We start from the raw sequence: 25,570 nt of genomic DNA, 5'->3' as shown, positions 1-25,570 counted from the left end.
CCACAGCACGGTTTAGCGCAAGGTTCACAAATAGGAATGGGTATGGGACAATACCCACAAGGGACGCCATCAGCATCTCCCATGTCACAGACTCCCATGATCGGAATCCCCTCAAAGCCACTTATTCCAACTGAATCTCGGAAGACTGGATTGTTTGGCTGCATGGAAAACCCCACAAATGGTAAACAGTTTTTTTTTAATCTCCTTATCTCATGCACTCAAGCCCACACAGAGAGACAAAGGAACGGTTCTATTTTCTAGCAAATGTAAAAGTTTCAATGTGATTTACTAGCTTAGTGCAAACTTTCAGCTCTCATCACAGCATTCTTCCCCTGCTTGACATTCGGACAGCTTGCGGAGATTGTAGACTCTGGACATACTAGTAAGTGATACACAGATAAGAAAACAAAAATGAAAATGCTGACACTTTACGGCAGTCATGGTCCCTTCTGAATTTCCTTTACTTTCATAAAAATCTTCTATCAACCCTCAATACTCTCACTCCTTGTCTCTTTTTTGTTTGTGTGTACTATAGCTTGCTAAGTTGCTCGGACTCTCCAAAAATGTTGCCGCACCCGTGTCGGATCCTTCAAAAATACACTATTTTTGGAGGATCCGACACATATCCGTAGACATTTTTGAAGAGTCCGAGCAACTTAGATAGCTTGTACCACTAGCGGCTTAATCTATGGGGCGATTTGTTGGCTCATCGCAATCCCTTGCATAATGTCATGCACCTACCGCACAAAGTTGAGGAGCCAGTATGGACTAACTGAATCACCAGCACCTGACTGGATAATCCACTGTCTTTGTGAATGCTGTGCTCTCTGTCAAGAATATCGAGAGCTTCACCTCAGAGGCCTTGATCCTTCAATTGGTACTTCTACTTTCAACCTTATTTTTATTTATTTTTTATCACCTTAAGTATTAAGTTGCTACCTCCTTTATCTGTTTCACAGTTACAGTTGTCATAGTTCTAAAATATATGGATTATTCTTCATTAACAGGATGGCAAGGAAATCAGGCACGGAACAGAACATGCAGCTACAACAAGCTACTATGGTTCCTCCAGTTCACCAAGCCATGAGCATTTATGTTGTGCTTATCTCCGAATTTTGTTCTGTATTTTTACTTCTCAGATCTTTGTTTATATGAATGTTACTTCCTTCGCGATTTGTAATTCTCCAATGGGAAAGAGAAAAATAAGGAACCAACACTGCTAAATTTTCAAATGTTTCTGGGATTTTCACAATGAAGAATTACTTTTTACTGTAAAGGAACTTTCATGGTTCATCAGATAATGCCATAATGGTAGCAAGCTAGCTTTAACTAAGTACTTTAATTAGGTTCGCTTTCCACTAGTAAACTTAAGTACAACTTATAGATGATACTATTCTACTTATGAGGATTGTTTTGATCTCTTTCCTCATATGAATTGTCTTGGAGTAACTATAGAAACATTGTTTACTTACAATTCACCGCAACTCTCAACCAAGTGGGCAACGTCCATACTCTATCTCCTCGAAAACTCTCCTATTTTGTTCCTTCCATGGTACCACAATAGTGCTAGTGGGCAACATCCGAAGCTCTTCGATTTCTCCTTCTTCTAGATTTTTGGTTGGATAGTGCCTCCTTTATTGTGCGTGCATCACTCATTGCATCCCAAGATATCTCAAATTCTCACATCACAAGTGATTTGTAGTGTAAGAGGAGATGGTCCACCTCTTCACTGGAATATTTTGAGATGGTATCTTCACCCGAATATACAAGTAGTTTGCCTTCTCCTCAAATTCTCAACTGCCAAAATTGATCCAGGGGATCCAAACCCATAACTATCAAAACGCGACTCACCCAGACCTTTTGACAATATTTCACCGAAAACAATCCATCTCTTCATTACTATTCCGTCCCCTTCCCCACTCTCCCTCCATGAGTCCTGACTAGCATGAGATGTACTCTACTTATAAAGCATTTCAATAGGACATTGAAATTTAGCTACCTCAAGGTTTTTCCTGAACCTCAGTTTCAAAGAACTCCCCTCATGTAACCTGATCCTTTTTTTTAAAGGTCCATTAGACTTATTGGATGGAACTTCCAGTCATCTCGGTAGAAATTTGAATTTTTTTCCAAGTTAATGCAAGATAAAAGGTTTTCGGTTTAATTCTCCATGCGATGTCCTGGGACAAGGTGGCACTTGCCATATTTCCGCATGGGACGCGTTAACAGATTGGCCGACAACAGTCCCTTGACCAACTCCAGATAGAATAGAAGCATGCTCTACGGCGTTCTAATGTCATCTGCTTCTGGTTTGAGATACTGTAAACGTTTGGGAACATACATATTAATTTACCTTGCACCACTTGTGGCTCGAAATCCATGATGCTTGTTTCTTCATTATATCATATTCTTTTGGGAGTTAATCTTGAGAATATGCTTGTTTTCTTCATGTCTTTTAATTTGAATCAATTTAACATATTGGCATACATTAGTATTAAAAAAAAACAGTTCAATGTTTCAGGGCAAAAGCAAAGAGAGATGCTGGACTTTTAGTGCCAAAAAAAATTTACAGAAATAGTTGCTCGTCATTCTTAGAAGGATGCCCCTATAAATTCATCGAGCTAAATGTTTTGAAAGAAAGAAATTTTGTAAATCAGATAAATGTTCAAGAATTCATAAGAGTAAAAGTTTATCTATCCTTTTGAATACAGATCTTATCAAGACATACACGGAATACATGTACAATACTTGCACATAGTGACTAGCGGAACCAAACAGAGATCTTATACACACAATCCCTTGGTAAATGCAAGAGTCACCCTTACCATGTGAGACAGAGTTCACCAGCTTAACCTGGAGCCTTCTTGATCATCAATTAAAACCTTTTCAGATGTTTATAGTAGCATCCCACAGTCGAAGCAATCCATTGCGTCCACCACTACAAATCCTTTTCCTTTCAAGGTCAGAAGCCACACATCGTACCTGAAGATAAAAGATGATGACATAAAAAGTTAGAGCAAATTATAAATCATTTAATACTGCAGCCGATGTTTTGCAAGGCAAGAAAAACGAATTTAGAAAAGAAAAAACTAAAACAGGAATAGCGGAGACTGAAGAAAAGTGTTTTCTGGTGATCAGACGGACCGCCGAAGTTGCTCCACTAATTCAAAAGTAACTCAAGTTCATACCTCAAAATTAGTGCCTGGGAGCATTTTTAAAATTATTATAGCTCGCTCCTTGATTCATAAGATGTGTTTTTTTATGAATGTCAACTTAGAGAAGGGACTAAAAAAAGTTTATGACTGGTACAACCAAAAACGAAAGAGATCATGGTCAACGAAACTCTCTTTCCACACCCCAATTATGAGTTATTATCTTTTCCTACCTAAAGTATCACCATCTATGTATTAAAACACATCTAGTTGAGTCGATTGTGATAGTTCTAGAAAAAAAGGAGCAACTCATAATTGACCTAATCAGCTTTGAGGTGTGTTTTACTACATAGATGGTGATGGTTCAGCTAGGAAAAGAGACGAACAGATAGTTGGGGTGTGAAACTTGCGAGAAAGTATAATTCAGATGTGTTCTTGACCATTATCTCAAAAAGACATACCATTGCAGCTGTTTTCTGAGGAGTTCTGTAGAGCTGCCATCCGGCCATCTTTGAACCAGCATTAGAGAAGCCACCTAGCCTCTCCTGAGGACGGTGAAAGAGAGACATTGAATTGTCGGCAGCCCCTACTCCTAACCAGTGTTCCCCAGCATCGATGGACAATATTGAAGCAGTATGGATAGTGACATTCTTTATGCACCTTAGGCCACCTAGATATAAAAAGAACAGTTTTACTTATTCAAACAACCAGTTCATCGCCCACTCATCCCTGTGGAGCACTCCAAATATCAAATGTCCAGGAAAGCTAGAAGCATGCAACAACAACAACAAACCCAGTGTATTCCCACATAGTGGGGTTTGGGGGGGTAAGATGTACGCAGTCCATACCACTACTTCAGGAGAAGTAGAAGGCTGTTTCTGATAGACCCCCAGCTCAAGACAAGGAGTAATAAATAAATACTTAATAAAGCATGGAACAAGATGTCAAGACATAAATACTCCACCCACAAGGAATAATAAATAAAGAATAGTAAACACATTCGTAATAAAGCATGCAACAAAGTGTCCTAGCAAGAATAATACATCTACCAAGTAACGCCCTACCCCAACGACTCAAACTGGCACTAGCCTTCTACCTTAATCCGCGTCCTCCAGATCTTCCTTTTCCCTAATAGTCTCATTTCGAACTCTATCACCCTATTAAGCCCACACATCCAACGCAACATCCGCATTTCCGCCACCTTCAATTTTCGAATGTGAGAGTTCTTGACTGGCCAACATTCCGCTCCATACAACATGGCCGGACGGACTGCCACCCTGTAGAATTTGCCTTTAAGCTTGGGCGGCACCTTCCTATCACATAACACCCCCGAGGAGAGCTTTCACTTCATCCATCCCGCCCCAAAACGGTGGGAGACATCCTCGTCAATCTCATCATTCCCCTGGATCATGGATCCCAGATACTTGAAACTATCCTCTAACCCACCGTCTGGGAATCCAATCTTACTATCACCTCGTCTTCCTGCCTCACGTCATTAAACTTGCATTCCGAATATCCTGTCTTGCTTCTGCTCTCAAGGGTCTGTCTCCAAACCTCTAATTTATCATTCCCCCCGCGTCTCATCAATCAAAACATCATCATCTGCAAAAAGCATACACTAAGGCACCTCTCCTTGAATACGCCGCGTCAACACATCCATCACCAAAGCAAACAAAAACGGGCTAAGAGTGGAACCATGGTGCAACCCTGTCAAGACAGGGAAATGCTCTGAGTCTCCTCCCGTCGTTCTCACCTGAGTCTTAGCTCCATTATACATGTCCTTGATTGCTCTAATATACGCCACCGGTACCCCACTCACCTCCAAGCATCTAATAGAAGCATGATGTATATAAAATATTGCGCGATTGTGTTGCTTGATAAATTTTAAATTTTAATAACACAACTGACAAATGACAATCAATATTGAAGATGGCAGCCAGTAAAAAAGTAAACCCCATACATGTGCAGAGATCTAAGATCAGATTGCTCAAATGGATATGTAAAGTCTGATGTGTTAGCCATGACAGTTAATAAATCACAATCAGTTTCAATTCATTGAGAAAACTCTGAATTCTCGTGAAGGTAAGAATACCTTGAAATATCAAACTTGTCGCATTACAAGTCTACATTAAAATGAGGATAGGTTTCTGATATAATGTCGTTACAGCAAAAAAATACTCGGGGTAATCCAACAATGGGGCCTGGGAAGGGTGGTGTGCAAGAAAAACTTCCATCAGCTAAAAAATTTATTTAACGAATACAAGTTTTTTAAACTTATGACTACGATTCATGCTTCCCAGCTTTAGAATGTCCCAAAAAATTTGAACAATTCCATAAATCAAAATCAACAAAGAGAGTTCCGGTTTCTTTTATAACAAAGAAAGAAAAGATAGGTTGGGCCTAATGTTATCAAAAGTGAAAAACGCAAAAAAGCTCTAAGGTCCGTTGGGGCTTTAAGCGTAGATAACACGTGGGCTTTAATGGAAAAAGGCGCAAATGGAGAAAATTTACAAATACATATTGTTAGTCCAAGACTAATAATTAAGAGCATGAATATATAGGACAAAGAAGCTGACAAAAATTGTGATTAACTGAAATATCAATTGTTTAGTGTCGCCTCTTTAGGAGACGATTATTGGCAACAAGCATAAGTATATCCTGGAAGCTTGATAATGACATTGAAGCGCACATTAAGCGAAGCGAAGCACTCCATGTTTTGTGTCTCGCTTCAGGGCTTAAGAGTGCCTTTGACAACAAAGGTCGAGAGGAGTTGTACTATCCTTAATATTACACAGGAAAGATCTCACCTTTGTAAAAGAGATGCCATTAATAACTTACAACATATTACTCTCTCCTCTTCAATTTGTTTGTCATACTTTCCTTACCCTTACCTCGTAGAGATAGAGAGGTTGTTTCTGAAAGACCCTCGGCTCAAGTAATGCATATCAAAGCAAGTTTGGAAAAAAATTACAGGAGAAAAGAATACCTAACAAATAATAGGAAAAACGAAACAAAGCCGGCAGACAAGAAACTACGAGACTGATGCTAATAAAAGGAGATTAGTTTCTACAGCAACAACAACACACCCAGTGTGTTCCCACCCAATGGGGTCTGGGGAGGGTAGAATGTACGCAGACCATACCATTACCTCAGGTGAAGTAGAGAGGTTGTTTCCGATGACCCTCGGCTTAGAACCAATAACAATATAACAAACACAAAACATAAATGCTTATAAACTTGTACAGTATGCAAAATAAACTAACAACGCTAACCACAAAGATCATACTAGAGCCACAAGATAATACTAAAAACTATATATCCAAAACCATAGAAATCACTAAATACCACGAACAAGAAACTTCAGACACCAATAAAGAATGCTCCCCTATTGTTACCGACGTACTCCCACCCCCTAACACTCTACCCTAATCCGCATCCTCCACACCTTCCTTCCTATCAAAGGTCATGTCCTCCGTAAGCTGTAACTGCTCCATATCATGCCCAACTCATGAAGGCGTCACGGACTATTTGTCTGAACAATTTGATTTGCCAAACTCCATGAAGGAGTCAGGATTCAGATGTTTTTAATGAGTAGTTAGGAAGAAGGGGAAACAGCTTCACTATGATGAAAATAAACTACAATGGATGGATTTACATGCAATTCAATGTTTTCCCAGTTACATTAAACTACGTATTACTAATTGTCCAGTAAGTTGGGGACAGAGTGGGTATTCAGAGGAATTAAAAATCAATTTTCATGAGAGACGATGCTTACCATCATCATTTTCCCAGAACCGCAGAAGACCATCGCTTGAACCTGAGAGCATTTTTATCATGCTTTAGAGCGTACCATTCAAGATTTTGATCAACCAACTGATGAAAAATAATAATACCCAGAGAAACAGTAAAAGGAAATTCAGAATAGAATACTTCTTTACTTATTGATCATGACCTGTTATTATCCCTTTGTCCGCTGAAGAATACTCCACACATAAAATTGGACCAGCATGACAAGCTAGCACTGCATCACATTGTCCTCTAGAAACAGACCAGATTCGTGCCGTCCAATCATCACTACCTGTTATCACCGTGTCTCCAACCATTCTAATTGATCTGTTTGAGATTACAAGTTCCATTAATTATCATATAAGAGCAGCAGAAACGAAGAAGATAATAAATCTGAACCCTCTCTGACCTTATCCATTTTGTATGTCCCATAAGCTTGTGCATTTGCCTCCCAGCACGAACATCCCAAATGTTTGCAACCCTTCAAATGGAAATACATAGAAGTCAGTCTTGTGCTAATATACTAACGAGTCATTTGATTCACGAGTAAGTTATCAGGTTTATAATGCAGGGATTGTAAAGCAGTAAATAAAATTTTATGGATTCCATGTGGTGCATAATAATGCATGGATTATTATACATTAAAAAACAATAGTAACACATAGATTACTGTGTGGGAAAAGCCTACTTTAAGGAAATCTTTGTTTTTAGATACTCTTATCCACGTATTGCTAATACAAATCCCTATTCCACATTCTATCTCATATAAAAGTAATACACAGAGTCCAGCATAAGTTATTATAGTATTAGTACTACTACATTTCATTTTCAATTTGAACTCCACAAAAAATTTTGCTCAGGTTAATACCAGAAATAAAACATCATGTTAATCATGTGGAGATCACAATAGTAATACAAAGTTCTAACCAGGAAATAAACGCCGCACAAATAGTGCAGAATTTTATAAGTAGATTAATTTTCCATTCCCTTCAAAATTAGAAAATTAATTTTCCTTTCCCCTCAAATTTAATGACCCCTAAGTATAACATTTTAAGTGGTAAAAAGCAGATTTACATGATATTTTAGATGAATACAATGAAAATATTGTTTAAAATGCTGATAGAAGTAACATACGCATCTCGGCCTGCAGCAGCTAAGACTCCTGTAGAGTCGTCATACTCCATGCAAAGAACAGCACCAGAGCAACGGCCCACCGTAGCAACACAAGTATCTGTTCTTACATCCCACATCTTTACAGTCCCATCATGGGCAGCAGTAAGGACACGTTCACCTGAAAGCATGCGCACATAGCTGACCTACAAGAAGAGATAGTGATTTGGTACAATGATGAGTTCACCAGAAGGGTTACATTTCGTTACATCTACACATCATACGCAGATGATAAATGTAACTGGACATCTTAATGAGATGCTTAAGAAGAAATGAAGTGGGAATTATTGTCATTAGTGAAATGATAAAATCAAGACTGATAAAATTATGCAAGAACTATAGAGATACCAAACAACTTAGGTTCCTGCTTAGTCTATATTCCATTTCAATACCATTTCAGTTCATTAGCAATGGCACAAAACTGTACAGTTCAGTTTGAGATTTTACTTTTCCTTAATGTTAAATTACACCACATTCTGCGCTTGCTCATTGCTTTGAAGTTCATAACAAAAAAAAACTACATGCCAAAACGCAAGAAAAACTGCCAATCAAAGAGACATTCTCTACAGAACATCGAACAAAAGGATTGAGTACATCCAACGTGAAGAGATTGAATGAAACCTGTGCATTGTGGCCCTTCAATTCTTCAAGTAGTTGTGTTGTTTGTTTATCCCATACAAGAATAGAATGATCATCGGATCCTGATACCACCTTTCCTCGGTCAGAACTAATTGCCCTAACAGTCCTATAAAGACGACGGATGAAAAAATTAAAGAAACTAAAAGAAGGAATTGAGAAATTCTCTCTTATATTTAACTTAAAGTGGGGAAAATGAAAGAGATAATCAAACTATTGTGATAGTTGACAACAATAAGCTAATCACCAGCAATGAGAAGAAAGTTCATATAATCTACCTTGTGTGCCCTTTCAGAGTAGCCCTAAGTTCAGCACCACGAAGGCTAGGATCCCAGATCTTAACCTGCATAATTTTTGCAGAGCAATAACTGAAACGGCAAAACAAGAACACACACTTGAATTTGCTACTGCTGCTCTCTGTCTCTACAATATAATCATATCACACAAAATAGGTAACTCATTTAAGCACTACATGGTTGACTCTTGTTTCTCTTCAATATTAGTTTTCCATGTTCCTATGAGAGCATTAAATGCGTGCAATTTCTAATGGGAGGGTATAAACAATTGGTTTAATAGAATATATATTATACACGCATAAACAAACAAATGTGCCGGTGCGCAGAGTGTGTGTGTGGTTGGAAGCTACAGCAGAAGGAAATATGGATGGAAATCATTATCATTATGGCTCAATATCAAACTAGTTGGAGTCAGTTCCATGTGTCATCTGTATTTGTACTTCTCTAATGAATCCATATCATCCCAATATTCAATAAAGGCAAATTAGGAATTTCTAAAACTAGAAATACGGTATCTCACAACTAAATAAAGAAATTATTGGGTCTTACAGCATAAGGCACAAACTGGACCACGAAAAAGATAATTATAAGCAAACATCCAAACTCAATAATTCGTATATTTACCATGCAATCTGTGCTTCCACTAATAAAGAAACCGGCATCCTCTCGGTCGCCAACTAAATCCCAAACCTCTCTTTTTGTCACACAATGCAGAGCAGTAACAGCACCACTATGACCCCTTAATGTACGGATGCTGGTCTGCATTTTCTTTTGTCCAGCTGCTGATAGATCTTGTTTTCGAGAAGTCCCATTCTCGCTTGAAGCTGAAATTAGTAGACAAACAAATCTCAGCATGCAATATAGAGAGGAAACACAATGGGCATAATCGAAGGAATCTACATGCCTAAGTTACCACTATCAGAAGTCCAAGTGCCAACACGACCGAAAGACTTGGCTCTTATTGACGTATCCCTGCTGAACATGCTCTGGACCCAGCTTCTTCCGATACCAGATGCCTCAGCAGGTTGTTGAGCACCATCAGATGCATCCTGTGCTCGCGGGGAAGGCAATCCCAAGGTAGATGCAGATTGTAACTTAACTGAGTGGATTCCCCAGTAACCAACAAACATAAGCCGGACATGGGACAAATATCCACGGAGTTTTATCTGACAATAAATTAGAAAAACAACAGATTAAGAAAGAAAGATTAGCAACATCGAAGCCTTTCTTTTCTTTTCTCGAAAACTTGTTCTCAATTTAGTGTCAAGTGCTTTGAGCAAAAAACATGCTTAAAGCATGCAAATGCTACCAACTTTTACTAATATGGACCTACAAGGCTGTAAGAAACCGACAATGGAATAACAATGTGGTCCAGAAGTTCCACAGGTAGTGAGCCAAAAATAAAGTAGAGCACATCTTCGTCAACAGCTAACATATTCTTCAGTGATTCTCATAGCGCACGTAAAAATAACATAATAATCTGCGTGACAACTTGTGATTATTTTAGTAATTTTTAACTATGACAAATAAGTCGTGGGTTAAAATCAAATGAGAAGACCAAAAACTGTCACCCAGTAAGAGGACTCCTGCATTACGGATCCAGGATAAAAAGGGAGCTAACTAGCCTGTCTAATTTATTTTTTTTTGTTGGTTGTACTTACAAAGGGTGTTATATGATTGGTTTTAGGAGGAGAGATTCCAAAAAAGAAGCATGGGGTGTCACCAAGGCGGATTGGTCACTACTTGAAATGGAGGCATGCAATATATTATCAGTTTCTCCTTCCATGGCTCAATGAGAGACTCAATATAGTAAAGAGCATTCAGAAATTCACTTATAGTTTCTATATATATATATTAACATCTAAATGTCTTTATATGGCAATAATAAGTGTATAACTTGATAATAGCAAATCAATTTCTTTTTTATAACTATATTTCACTGCTGTTTGAGCCAAAAATGCACAAGGATGCAAGAAGTATGCCAAAAGGTAGAAAACCTATCTCTAGGAAAGACACGACACTAGGTGTATAATTGATAACAGCAAATCATCTTTTTTATAAGGTGTAACAGCAAATCATATTGTGTTAGATTTACACAACTACAGCAAGAAACAGCTAGAAATGCCATAGGCTACCTTCCGTTTTTACAAGTAATAATAGGCAAAAATTAACATGGCAAACTTACAGAAACATCTCCACAGCATAACAGCAAAAGGGAGAGAGGAGGGGACTAAAGGCATGAGAAAGAGTCTAATATAACTCACGATGTGCTTGTACCCAATGTTGTTTTTTCCAGCTATTGTTTCAATCATGTACCATGCATCAGTGTCATGAAGTCCAAGGCCAGCCTTCAAAAAAATAAGGGAAGAGAAAATATCATCCCAAAAGCAATTGGGTGGAATAACTTTCTACTTTACAATGGGGGTAAGATGTACCATGTGAGTAGCCACAACAATGAGCTGTGTTGTCACCAACGTTGCATAATTGGTTGACCTGACAAAAAGAGAACATAGATATGAATGTCACATAGTCATCTTTCTCCTCTATTTTTTCCCTTTTTTAGTCAAACCTAAGTAAAATTGAAAATGGCAGCAACCACGCCTATAGGCTTGTTAAGGAAGTGATGCCAAGACCATGGGACTGCATTGTTTCTGGGGAAGTAGTGCATAAGCATCGGTTTAATCTAAAGTATCATATTACTCAGACATAGGTTGAAGATGTTTCACAGCTTAGTAGTTTCTTTAACAATATTATTGGATACATGAATAACAATAATAGAAAACTTGACAAACTACAATAAGAATGTAGACCAACAAAAAAAACATAGGCTTTTAATGGCTTTAAAGCACATGCAAAGCATGTTTCAACAAGTACTACAAACATTTCAAATGCTTTTCTTCACCGACATACGGGGAGATTTTTTATTTTTTTTGACAAAGGTAATGAGAATTTATACCCAATATTTAAAAATTAGGCACGTTGTAACATGTGCACCGTCCCATCAACTCTCCCTTGCCTTAATATCTCTCAGAAGAACCTTCTTTTTGTAAAATAGTACCTGTAAGACAAATTTTCTTCCTATATTGTATTGTCACTTAGGCAGGTTACTTCATACAAACTTCTTATCTTTGATTCTGTGGGAATTCCTTTTATGTATGAGATGTGGAATTTTGAACTGTCTACAAAATATATGCTGCAATTCAGCTTATGACACGTATTTTGTAGTTTACATGTTTAGCTTCACTAATTCATCTAGGGAAATTATTAACAATCCAAATAACTGTCATTGAAAAGGAAAACAAGGTAAGACTTGTTAATATGCCAAAATGGAACATTCAGATCACTATGGGTGTAATATAAACTTGTACAGCGGATAGAAAAATAAATTGCTTACTTGCTAGAATAACGGTCCAGAAGACAATCAAAGTATCCTTCCCAGAAACTGCAAAATGAAGGTGGAGATGTCAGTCAGAAACCTCATACAGATTCCTCGAACTGTGAAAGACTATCAAAGAACAAGGAAAAAAGAAAAATTTTAAACAACTTATGAACCTCAGTCTTAGTTCCATTTAAATAACCACCAGACAATATATAAAGACACCCTTGTAATCTAGGCATGGTGATTACTAGGAAAAAGGACAAAGTTCACCCTTTAACCATTGAGTTAAGCTAATTGTTCAACGTTCCAGTTATTAGTTAGTAGAAACTTGTGGAAGCTAAATTTTATAATCTAATCAATAATTCTATTAAGATGATCAAAATAAAATTTATGATGAATCTCTAAAGAAAATATGAAGGAAATAGCATCTGGAAATTCGAAGAACATAGGGGTGAATTCCAGAAAGAATAGTTTGATTGGTCATATATTTTTTTATAACTGAGAAATACCAAGGGCCAAAAAAGCAAGTTCTGAAACTCGATAGGTAGTGGGCCCTTCCTCGACCCTCATCCACTTAAATACTACTAGGTTTTTGTTTGCAACAAGGTTCGAATCCGTGATGCGCGCTAACCCACACATCACGCATAGGCGCCTTTGATTGGTCATATATTGACATGTTTAATCTTATTGTTACCATAATTGTTCTGTGTAATTTAACATGACACCAGAAAAAGACCTCAACTAATGACGTATTTTTTGACACATCGAATTATGATGTATTATTAGTTGACAGAAACACACCGTAGCTCCTCCCAGATAGAAAGAGAACGAAGATGTCGTTGAACATAGTCCGAGACATTGTTCATATCCTTCTTGTACATTTCTGCTGAGACTTCCAGGGCATCTCTGACAGTTGCCATGTCATTCCTAGACGTAGCAAGATTAATGGTTGTTTTCAGCTGCAGTTACATAAAAGTCTGTTAGACAAGTGGAGTCCATGAATGCTCCTGCTGAGCTCTTGGCCAACTAATTGAAAGAGGGAATACTTAGGATTGTAGCTTGTATATTTCTAGTGACAGGTAAGGTCTGGCATAGAATTGTAAATCAAATTATTTTTCAAAAAAAAAAAGAACTGTAAATCAAATTAAAATGTCATCTCAGAAGGGTTGCTGAAGAAAATTGTCACCAGTATCACTTCAAAGTAGGAAATGAAATTCGCAAAATAAGTCACATTGCATATAAGATTATTTTTTAATCAACGTATTAAGATGCTCTTCTCCCTTTTATCACTTTTTCCCAAATGAAGTAGTCAGCGATTGTCTCAAATACTTCAATCAAATGAAAAAAAAAAAAGCAGAGTTGAAGTGTCACTTTACCAGTTCTTTGACTGCAATAAACTGCTCCTCTGACAATTGACAGTTCAAACCCTATGAATGTGTGGAGCAGAGCGCGCAAGTCAGTGCACAAAACATGTCAAATGATTAGATAACAACACTGATTTGAAGCTACGTACTGAATGAATGTGCTCTCTTATACATTCAACGAAGCCACTACCACCAATTCCTTCTGCATCCGACTCAATCAATGCTGATCAAGAACACAAAAATATTCAGCCAATTAGCCTCTTCTGCTCTTGCTAGGACAGCAAAATATAGAATATACCAGCATTAACCATAAAAGCAAATAATTCTGGGATATTATGAAAAATACCAAGGATAGTTCCATATTCAAAGGAGGAAAGAGGATCATCAGTTTGTCCCAAATTCACAAGGCGTACCCACAATCCCTGTAAGGAAAAGCAAATGCAGATATGGAATTAAAGCTCTACCTGAAAAGATTCTTTTCTCGATAACCAATAAACTAAGAGGCATCCAGGAGGCCACAGGAGTGCAGGCACATGTACAGAGCAGACAAAAGAAACCTAGATCCTTTTCAGGCATCGGAATCAAAATCTTAGGCAAGAAAGCTAAATATGATAGTCAACAACAACAACAACAACAACCCAGTATATTCCCACACAGTGAGGTCTGGGGAGGGTGAAATGTACGCAGTCCATACCGCTACCTCCGAAGAAGTAGAGAGGTTGTTTCTGATAGACCCCCGGCTCAAGAGAAGCTAAATATGACAGTCAATTTTAATAATTTACAAGAGCTCTTTCGAAAGCCCATAATTTCCCAGGTGACACAGAGAATCAACTAGAATCAACAATGACGCCTCTGTCTCAAACAAGTTGGGGTCAGCTATATGAATCCTCACTGACCGGGCTTCTAAATTTAAGTTGGAAACTCAATTAGAGTCGAAGACTCAAAATTTGTTCAAGCACAGTTCCTTGCCTTGGAAGCCGACATTAAGAGATAGATAGGGTAGATGCACACTATCCATCTGCTGAGAACTAAATGGATTTTAAGTAGCATTGTCAAACTAGAAGGAACTGGCTAGTAAGAAACGAAGAACTTTAACTTCTCTTTAACTTTTTGACATTTGAAACAGAGAGGACACCTACGTATTTATCTATGGGAAACTCAAAGTATTTCTGAGAAGCATTAAAATATTAAGCAGAAATTGCCTTATGAGAATATAAATGCTAGAGTGTTTGCTGTTCCTGAAGAAACCAAAGACGCTACAAATACTAAGAAGTTCAGGTAGCATCGTTTATTAAGAAAATGCTACATTAACTATAAGAATAATAACCGACTATTTGCCTTTCCTATGAAATCATTCTAGACACCATGTAATATGATCAAAGTTACGGAATGACCATGAATATTTGGTCTCTCCAGAAGCATATATAGACTTCACACTACATGATCAATAATAAGTGTACCATTACCTGTCTTAAGTTGTTGTACTGAGGCTAATTACTGCATATTTTTACTAGTCCAGTAAGTTTTCAAAGCACTGAATCTGATAAAAGATCATGCAATTTAATGCCAAGCCAGGAATGTATGTACAATTGGCGAACGAATTGTATTATAAGAAATACATCCCCAGTTTTAATGTGAAGAGGGAGCTCTAATATAAGTGGAAATAATAAGACAGCTTTAATTTCTTTTTCTTTTTCGGATGACCAAGAAAGCAGTTGTTTCAACTTCAAAACTCAAGAATAATGGCCCTACCCCGCTATCCTTCTCCACTTATAGGCCCGAGTCAATAAAGAACCAATTCCTGATCTTGTGATCTGTGCCTGGCACTCATTACCTTTTGCAAGCAAAGGCCTGGCAGCACGACAGCTATAATTTCTGCTTTTTTCTTAAAACCTTTTTGATAAGATTATATTATTTGAGAAAAAAAGGACAATCTTTTTCCTTCTTGTAAAACCAAGTACACCTCCTATTTAAGTATTTTATACAAACTTCAAACACTGATGGAGGATAAGTGAGTTAACGCCAATGCACGCCCTTACAAGTTCAGGAAGAATCTGTGTATGCCACTAAATGAATGCAAATGATTGTCTATCCAAGAAGATAGAGAGGCACGGGCAGGAAAAGGGGCATGAACTTTTCCTGCTTATGAAACAAAGTGAAAAGGAAGGAGCAAGATCAGCACTAAAAAAACAGCCTTTCCTTCTCTGCCTGATATGAAAGAAGGAAAGGAACAGATCTCATAAGTGCAAAACAAGGATCAAGGGTGCAATAAAAGCCATCTTTTTCCGCTCTACCAGATACGAGAGCAATAGCATAACAGATATCATTTTCATCAAATCCTAGCAAACAACATTAAAAGGATGCATAATTTTTATTTTTATAAACTGGTAACTTTAAAAGGATGCATAATTACTTGACATGGAAAGTAAATAGGCACACCACTTACCCTTCAATTTTGCCTCATGATATAAATTTATTGTAAAAATAGAACAAGGAATTTAAGGATAATAGAATACAAGTCAGTAGCTTCCACTTTTATGAACTTCCGCTCCATATGGAACAAGTTAAGATGCATGTAATATTAAATGAAAGCAATGGAAGTTATAAGGACAGATGAGCTCGGTGTAATGAGGAATAGTATTACAAATTTCTAAACTACCCTTAAACTGGCAGTGCTTCTGCAATCTTCATTTTAAAAGAATCTGCTATAGATATACTGTACAACTGAAGAGAGAATATATAGAAGGAAGCATTTGATAAAAAAAGTTGGAGAATTTAAGGGTAACAAATACTTCACCTGAAGCTTAACTTTTATGTCCAAAACCATACGTTCCCTCTCTGCCTGTAAGGAAGAAAAAAAAAAAAACAGGGCTCAGAGAGAAAACATAGTGAATCACAGACATCACAAGCAAAATATGGAACGTACAGCTCGTTCTCTGGGGCTTAGACTTTCGGCCTTTGAATCATTTCCAGCATGTACTGAAAGTGAACTGATGTGATGGAGGAAAAATTATATAATATTCATCTTAAAGAAGCAAAATGATGTTAATATCCGGGAAAAAAACAAAACATAACACATACCTATTAGTATGCCTCCCAGAATATTCAAGTGCTCCACTCGCGGCTGCAAGAATCTGCTTCCTCTTTTCCTCCTGCTCTTCTGTTCTGACATTTGCAGGAAACCTGTCATAACAGTATTTGGCACCTGATCCTAGTTTTTTTTGGAGCAAAGAGGGAATTTACATCAGTGTTGTATCCATCCCAACAATCCTATGTTCATCAGACATGATTCAGCCACACCACAGAAATAAGAAAAGATACCTGAAATTCCCACACCTGGATCAGATATAGTTATGATCTCTAACTCTGCCATAAGTGAAGGAAGAACTGAAAGAGGATTTTGACCCCTGCCAATTGCATCTTGTAACTTATCTAGGAGATTATTATTGTTTTCTTCAGAACCAAGACCTCTCTCCAAATAATCCAAGAAACCCTGGGAATCTAAAAACTGACTTATCTGTTGGCATAATACAAAGAAAATAAATACAAGAATTTGGTGACACCACAAGCAATAACCATACAGAAAGCACATGGAAGTATAGGTGTATTATGTGTGCCCTGTGTAACATACATGTACATATATATTAGAAATAAAGCAGGTGGATGAGGTGAATTCTTTTTCATTATAGGTCGAGCTTTGACAAACCTCGTCACATTCACCTGTACTAATATCACACAAATAGGCTTACAAACCAAAAGAAGATAAACATGGATGTTGGAGTCTCCTTACTTTCCAGTTCTAAGCTAAGTCATCAAGATATTAGCCTTCAATGCAGTGATGAAATTGAAATGCAAAATCAATCTTATTTGTTTGTCCATTACAAAAATAAACTGAATACTATCAAATATTCAACAACACCCAGTGTAATATTATCCAATATTATACATATTACATATAGGACAAACAAATTTATATTCATCAAATAATCCATCCTAAATTCCAACAGGCCCTTTTTGACATGTTGACACATGTATATCTTATAAAGGACCAAATATTTATACTACATGCAAGTTAAATCAATTTGTATGTCTACAAACACAAGATGGGCACTTTGACATCACCATTGGATCAGGTGGCTGGTTTGTTGACCGAGAGCGCTTCTTCAGGAAAGCCTGAGAGTTGAAGACCTGTGTTGCGGTATTTTCCTGATATAAAGTGATGGATAATGTTATTTTTCAGTTGTACTTTCATATGATATATCAATTAGTTAGAAGTATAAGCTTCTTACTATAAAATTGCGGTAGCCACCAAGTATTGATGCAAAGAACTTTAAGAATGTAAATCTGCAAATGGAACAAACACCAGGGGCTTAACATGTTATTTTATACGAAACCCTACCTTACAACTTCAAGTATCCTCCATGAGAGACAAATAAAAGCCACCACCGATATTGTAAAATGACACACAAGTATCACCTAAGTTGAATGTTGTGTTCTTCTCCCCATGGTCTGTTGCCACCTCGTGGGTACTGATCGGAGACATTTGCTCGACTAGCCTTCATTTGGTCTATTCCAACAACATTTGGATGCAACAACTTCATAACCTCACCACGCAGGGTGCTATATTCTGGCTCTGGTATGGGAGGAATCTCCTCTGTTGTAGTGATGCGATTATGCTCAAGGTCCACAATTACTACCTAAAACATCAAAGAAAGCACAAATCAGAAAGTTGGATAAATTGTAAATTAAGTCAGAGAAATAAAGAAGCTCCAAGATTCAGCATGATACTGAAAGGAGATTCTAGTTCACCACCCTTCTTTGGTAAGTACACGATTTTTCTTGATGACCCAAAAACCTGTATTAGGACATAACCTTTAAGACCAACCGCATCTTTCAAACCACAGGATAATGACGCAAGGCTCAAACCTGTGAGGGGTTTTCAAGGGTCGGTATGGGTCGGTTACTAGTCAAAACCAAAATCAAATCAATATAATCGGTTTTAAAATTATTAAACCCAAACCAAACTAAATATAATATATATTTATCGGTTTGGTTTACTTTGATTAAGTTGTTACTATAAATAAATTTTGATGAAAACATATATAATATTTAAAATTATTCATTAAAAATAACATTATGTATGCATGTGTGTGTATATATAAAAAAAAGATTATCGGTTCGGTTCTATCGGTTCGGTTCAGTTTGGTTATTTCTTCGAGTTTTTTTTAACAAAACCAAACCTAATATTTTCGGTTTTTAAAAGTGTAAAACCAAACCAAACTAAACCAGATAAAATTAGTTTATTTAATCGATTTGGATCGGTTTTTACCCAAACCGGGAACACCCTGTGACCTAAGTCACAACTTCCTCAACCTTTGTCAGTTGAACTAAGCCTCAGGGGCTTGGTAAGTACCACTTTTATTAAAACACTTATTAGACTTGCATTATTAGTCGGGGGTCTATTGGAAACAACCTCTCTACTTCACCTGAGATTGTGGTATGGTCTGCGTACACTCTACCCTCCCCAGACCCCACTATATGGGAATACACTGGGTATGTTGTTGTTGTTGTTGTTGTTGTTAGACTTGCATTATTCAAATCAAAGAAAGATAATCCACTTAGAATTTTTTTTCCTGACAAAGTAATGAAACTATATTAATCAAGGGCACAAAAACACTTAAATAAGAAGTATATCAAAAATTTCTTCATTCTATAAACTGATTGGATGCCTAATATACCTCCACCACCAGATAGAGAAATGAAAACAGGAAAGAGAAAAATGATTAAAACACCAAGTCTAGTGACGCTAGCTTGATTTTCTTCTGAGGAATAAATATCTTACAAGTAAATTAAGCGAGCTTTTCCTATAGATATATGAGCTTCTCCATCAATTTCTCTTTCTCATTCGTTTTCTTTTCACCTTAGAGAACAGCAGAGTCAGCCAGTTAAGGGTCAATAGTAAGCAAACTGGAGCTTTTGACCATTATTTTGTGAAGTGGTGGTTCTGGTAAATGGCAGTATCCTATGCATGAACAACCTAATCGAAAGAAAAGTGAAATTAAGAGTTTGTTCGAAGAATGTAGTTTAGAATTTACCAAGAAACGACTCCTACCTAGTAGCTATAAAGCTTGGATCTGTTTCGACCCTGGCCCATACTGGCTCGAGCTTGGCATATCTGAACCCATGCAAAAGTTAATTAAAGTCACTCCAGCCTGATAACTAGCTGGATTCACACTACACCACTAAGCTACCTATAATTTCCCCGATAATGTCTCTCATATTAATATGAAGTAAACTCATATCAAACTAGTATTCTTATCCAAGCAGATATTTCTTGAGAGATTTCTATGACCTTTAAAATATCACGAGACACTTCCTCTTTTGTTTAAAAAAGAAAAAGAAACAGGGAAGAACAGCACCTTCTTTATATGAAACTTAAGTACAAGTATCACTTTCTTGGTGCTGGTTTGCCAATAAAGTTACTTTTACTATCAAAAAGGGGTAGCGCATGAAGCACCATAATTAATCAACATTGAAGACGACTGTTAATCTTAAAAAAATAACTCGAGTTATTTCATTACTGAATGAAAGAGATGAGGAGAGTTAAATGTCTACTATTAGAAAACAATCATATTATGTGAACTTACACCATCCATCGTAAGCCCATAAGTATCCACACCAGAGTGAAGACCCATCATGTACGGCGTAGGAGCATCAATATAGTCTACTCCACTGAAAAACAGCAATGGAATGTAGACATGCTTCAGCACAACAAACATCAGAAAATCAGATGACAGTCCGTGGAACCCTCAAAACATAATAAAGTCCTTGAGGCATATTACGTAAATATACATACAAACATGTAAACATACATACATACATAAATACAAAGATATAAAATGAGAAAATGCACAGGATAGAAATTGGAATAACAAGCCATAGATCCTAAAATATTCTATAAACCAGTAAAACACACCTGCCAACGAAATGGATATATTAAATGGCATATGGCTTCTGATACAAGTGTTAACAAAGAATACCTGCAAAATCAGTTAAGTTGAAATTAGGAAACATGAAGCCCAACAGCGTAGGATCAGCTACATAAGGAAAGTAGGTCGGAGTTCCTTAAAAATATGGTTTCAGTACAATATACTTACTGATTATTTCATTATGAAATATATATAGTTACCAATTTTTAAAATAGAAAAAAGAATCAGCTACCCATGGTTAATTGCTTGCTAGTATTTGCAAGACCTCAGAAGACAGAGACTGAAAAGACTCCTAAACAGAAAAGCTGAAAGAACGTTGAAACCAATAACAAATACATTGAAGCACCTAAAGTCACCAATTAGGAATTTTTTTGCGCCAAAAAATAAAAAACAAAAACAGGGACAAGGACAGAAGACATAGAATCTAAAATCTTGGAAGCTTATTGCAGCATATAATATTTTGTATCTCCAAAAGATCTTTAAAAAAAATTTCAGCTCTCTTTTCTGATCCAAAATTCAGTTCTACTGCACACAAATACATTGTCTTAATAAGGTTATAGCAACAGTTCCAGCTCTCCGGAATAATAAGCCTCTTCATTTTTCAGCAACATCAAAATAATCAATTCACAGGGCAATTAATCTTGTTCCATAAGTCACATTACCAACAATTTCAATATGTAGTCAAAAAGTACTGCTCAATCAACATAATAAACAACTACAAGTTTACATGAACCGGGCTTTATTAATATCAATGATTCTGCCTTGCCAAGCACAAGATATAACAATTCTCACATCAAATATGTATCAATAGAAAGAAATGAGTCAAACATAAATGAAAGGCTGTGTATCTAATTGCTTTTATAAATAATGATGTATTTTATAAATTGTATAACAGCACTAAGAGTGTGTTAACTACAAACTGTGCCAAGCCCTGATCATATCTAACATGGAATCGACATCATTTCCTAAGGCCATGTTGCACCAAAAAGCTAGCATAGAGCTGGTTATCTAATTCTTTAAGCTGCTAAGATCAAACCAAACTCGGCAATGCACTGCTCATTTAAAATGTAAAGGAAAAGAATACCAACAGCACTACATATAAATCGAAGAAATTAAACAAATTTAGTTATGGTTTCCCAAGAAATGAAGAGCAATTAGGAATACATGTTCGATCGAAGCAAAATCCTTCTCTCGAGCAAAACAGCTGTAAATAATAGGATTACGTTGTCCACATCCAAACACTGCAGCAAAGGCTGAAATGATATCTGTCATCAAGTAAAATATAGTCAATCCTATACTGAATCAGCCATCCAGTGAGACACCATAACCGGGAAAACTCTCAAGAAGATAAATGCTAGTTAACTTACATCAGCATGAGGAAGGCCCTCCTTTGGTGGAACTTCAACAGAGAGAAGGCTGTTCTCAATAGCAAATAGCACCCTATCTTTTCCAGGTGTTGGCAAGGGCACATTGGAGACTGAATATGCAATAACATCCCACAGTGGCTTGCTGAAATTTTTGTACAGCTGGCAACATTAGTGCAAAGGATGATAAAATGGAAATTCCGCTTTAGTTTGAACTTTGAAGCAGTATAACACCTTCACAATAGGAGGAAAAAATGCAACAAAAAAAAAACAACTACTCGTTGCAATCCATATATTTCTCGGAGTCAAATAAGAATCAGAAGTTATATAATTGCTCTTCTAAACCAATTTTCGTGCACATGCAAGCAAAGCAAAAATACAACCCTTGATCACAACTGTGTAGGGAAAATTACAAGCCAGGAAAGTAGGTAAAAAAGGGGGAGGAAAATAGGTGGATCAAAGAAAAGATTTGTTTCTCACTCTCTCCGCCTCACTTCCTCTTTCTGGTGTGAAACCAAAATAGGTAGAGGAGTTTCCTCAAATTCGCTTTCTCCCTTTGTTGACAAGCAACAACAACACCACATACACAGTGTAGTCCCTTGTTGACAAGCATAGGGTAAATATCGTTTTCTCAACCTAACGAAGCAGTAAAAGATTCCCTAAAGAAAACGATTTCACCCCTTTGGCTTGAAGTGATAGGAAGTTATATATAATCGCCACAAAACAAGGAACAACTCTTTACCATATATCGCCCGACCATAAGTTCTTGGAACAATTAACAACTTGTTTTTCTGGGTAACGTTTTGTAAGTCTTTACACTGGCATCATGAAGGTATTAAGGTTTTGAAGATAGGAAAATGAATCAAAATCTCAAGCTACCAAGATTAGTAACTGCTAATTCCGGGACCAGGAGAATAGAGAAAATGTTGTCTTAGTGTAAGGCGCGAATGTTGGTGAAAAATAATCTTAAGCGCAGTTTATTTATTCTTCATTCATAAGAAATGGGTTGCAAACTCTGCGAGAACTAGATACAAAGAATACATTTTTATCATTAAAAATTGATGTGCAATATATGTGTCAACAGTTAGTGGTTGTATCATAAACAAAAAATCTTTCTACATCCATACCTGCTTCCGGAGGAGGAGAAACAAAGCACAAAAATTTCCTCCAGGGCATCTCGTAGGATTTGAAAACTGGGAGAACGTGAGACAAGACAGATGCATTTGTCAGCATATGAATTTACAGGAATGCGGTAAGCTTCAGCAATATCCTCGCAAACAGGATCCCGAAATGCAATGCAGCTGACATAGATCTTTGACGCATCACCCTCTGTATCCATTAACACTAATCACAATACAATAAAAGAAAGAAAGCGGAAAGACTAAACCGACAACAGCAGAAGGCAAACAAAAGAGATAAATTTTTCTTCTAATAAAATGACCTTAAAACAACAGTTGAAATCAAATCCTTCTCGTTATTAAATGAAGACATAATACTTTATCAGAAGATCAGCAATACAGCTCTAACCTGTATAGAGGGAAGTTCAAACGTCCAAACAACACTAACCCAGCCTAGCATTAGTATGTTGAAGGGATTTGTACACAATCAACGACATTCCAGAAAGAATGGAATAAATTATGTGAAAGCAACTAGCATACCAGTCAAAACAATAGGATAACTCCTGGGGAAAGTGGATGGATCATTTGAATCAAAACCCGACCCATAGAATTCCACTCCAGCTGGTAGAACACACTGCATTCGAGAACAGCAAAAAATGACTCGTAAAGCAAATAAATAATCTTTTAATGGGAAAGGATCTTGCTACAAATTCGAGAAACAGATTGTAAGAAGCTTTGAGATCGTAACTGATACAACTATCCTGTAATTTGTATAGTTTGAGTACCTTCTTGGTACTTTGATTGTCGAATCATGTTACATTGTCCAACAAAAATGTAACAGTTGTAATTGTGCACAGGCTGGTGTATAAACACTTCTACAAGGACATATTCTAAAAGCGTAGGATGCATTTGTCTTGGTCCTTTTTTCTTTAAATTCCAGATTAACCACAGCTTATGAAACAATTCAAACTAATTTCTAGCTTAACACTAATATCCTAAATAATTCAAACCTTTTCCATCATTCCCACTTAGTGGGAATATACTGGGTACGTTGTTGTTGCTTTTCCATCATTCCCAACACATACAAAAGTTGCAAATGTACTCCCTCCATTCACTTTTTTTTTATAACTGCGGTGTCTGGACCAGCTTACACGCACCTCGACTAATTCCACAGGATACCTATCACCTCCCACTATAGCAACAGGTACCAGGTAACTCTGTCTACCATTGCTAAAACAGACAGGAAAAAATCACCTAGCGTTTTGTCTTAGCTGGGAATTGGTGCTCAGCTCAACCCACGCCATTGACCACTAAGCCACACCCTTGGGTGCCTCCCTCCATTCACTTTTACTGGTCACATTTTGCTTCTCCAAATTCAAACTATATGAACTTTGTCCAACATTGTAATATATATATTAAGAATTGCAACTTAAAAACAATGCCAAATTTCAACAGAATCCCAACTTATAATACTTTTCCTACAGTTTTCAAACATCTAAATTTCATATTTAACCCGTGATTGTACTCAACCTCAAGAGTCTATTGTACGCAACCTCACCTTGCATTTCTGCAAGGGGCTATTTCCACGGCTTAAACCCATAACTTCCTGGTCATATGGCAATAACTTTATCGGTTATTCCAAGGCTCCCCTTCCTAAATTCTATATTTAAATTATTAAATCAACCTAATTTAACTCCAACTCCTAAAATTAGTCAAATTGAGTCTCGTAAAATCACGAATTGCAAGGCAAAAATGATATTGTTGTGAGTACTTACAGTAGGAAGTTGAGGAGGAGGAGGAGGGTAAAGAGTGTGATTGGAAGGAGGATACTGATCGAGAAACGACGGCATATACATAACCCCTGCGCCATGGTAACCTCTGTTGCCATCCAATGTACGTATCTCTGTACCGATACCACATACTACGAAATACTCGAAGATCCTAGCCATTACCAGATCTTCAATTGTTTAACTCCGATCTGATAATGATGAATACATTGCATTCATTTGATTTGAATTTTGAACTTGTCAATTTTTACCAGTGTCAAATATATTGAACAATTGAACACCTCTATTGTTTTGCTCTTGTTGGGTCAAGACTCTAGACTAGCAACTAATAGCCGTATATAGATTTTTCTTTTGTAGCCACTTTCTAAAGTAAGGAGAATTTTGTTTTTGTAGGTTATTTATTTCTTTATATGTACTTTTTTAGTTTTATGGATATATTTTTCTTATTTGAATTTCTTATAATTAAGATTAAAATAATTAATCCGACTGTGAATACAAATAAATTTTTATCTTGCACATGTAGAATTAGAAT

The 25,570-nt window shown here is 36.9% G+C and overlaps 1 protein-coding gene across 2 annotated transcripts; it reads right to left on the bottom strand.

Annotated features, from left to right (window-relative positions):
- Positions 1–2,512: 2,512 nt before the first annotated feature.
- On the bottom strand, positions 2,513–25,409 carry LOC107861902 (DENN domain and WD repeat-containing protein SCD1). Of its 2 annotated transcripts, none has more exons than XM_047410047.1 (31): positions 25,027–25,409; positions 23,792–23,885; positions 23,261–23,462; positions 22,137–22,278; positions 21,934–22,034; positions 20,757–20,820; positions 20,428–20,541; positions 18,257–18,477; positions 18,070–18,124; positions 17,903–17,986; positions 17,102–17,297; positions 16,862–16,991; positions 16,707–16,770; positions 16,578–16,622; positions 14,127–14,202; positions 13,930–14,003; positions 13,793–13,843; positions 13,218–13,375; positions 12,432–12,479; positions 11,473–11,530; positions 11,302–11,385; positions 9,942–10,203; positions 9,662–9,861; positions 9,020–9,084; positions 8,727–8,850; positions 8,070–8,251; positions 7,345–7,416; positions 7,102–7,262; positions 6,925–6,966; positions 3,611–3,819; positions 2,513–2,979 (listed from the first exon to the last, which is right to left on the bottom strand). In XM_047410047.1, the coding sequence occupies exons 1-31, from the start codon at positions 25,198–25,200 to the stop codon at positions 2,884–2,886; spliced, it is 3,648 nt and encodes a 1,215-aa protein (XP_047266003.1). In that variant the 5' UTR covers positions 25,201–25,409; the 3' UTR covers positions 2,513–2,883. The 2 variants fall into 2 exon arrangements, with proteins under 2 accessions (XP_047266003.1, XP_047266004.1); XM_047410048.1 differs by having other exon boundaries at positions 9,951–10,203; positions 25,027–25,408.
- Between the last annotated feature and the right edge of the window lie 161 nt (positions 25,410–25,570).

Source organism: Capsicum annuum, chromosome 3 (assembly GCF_002878395.1).
Source record: "Capsicum annuum cultivar UCD-10X-F1 chromosome 3, UCD10Xv1.1, whole genome shotgun sequence".
In the NCBI taxonomy this organism is placed as follows: Eukaryota; Viridiplantae; Streptophyta; class Magnoliopsida; order Solanales; family Solanaceae; genus Capsicum; species Capsicum annuum.
The sequence above is the reverse complement of the archived record's forward strand: the minus strand, read 5'-3'. Positions and strand labels throughout refer to the sequence as shown.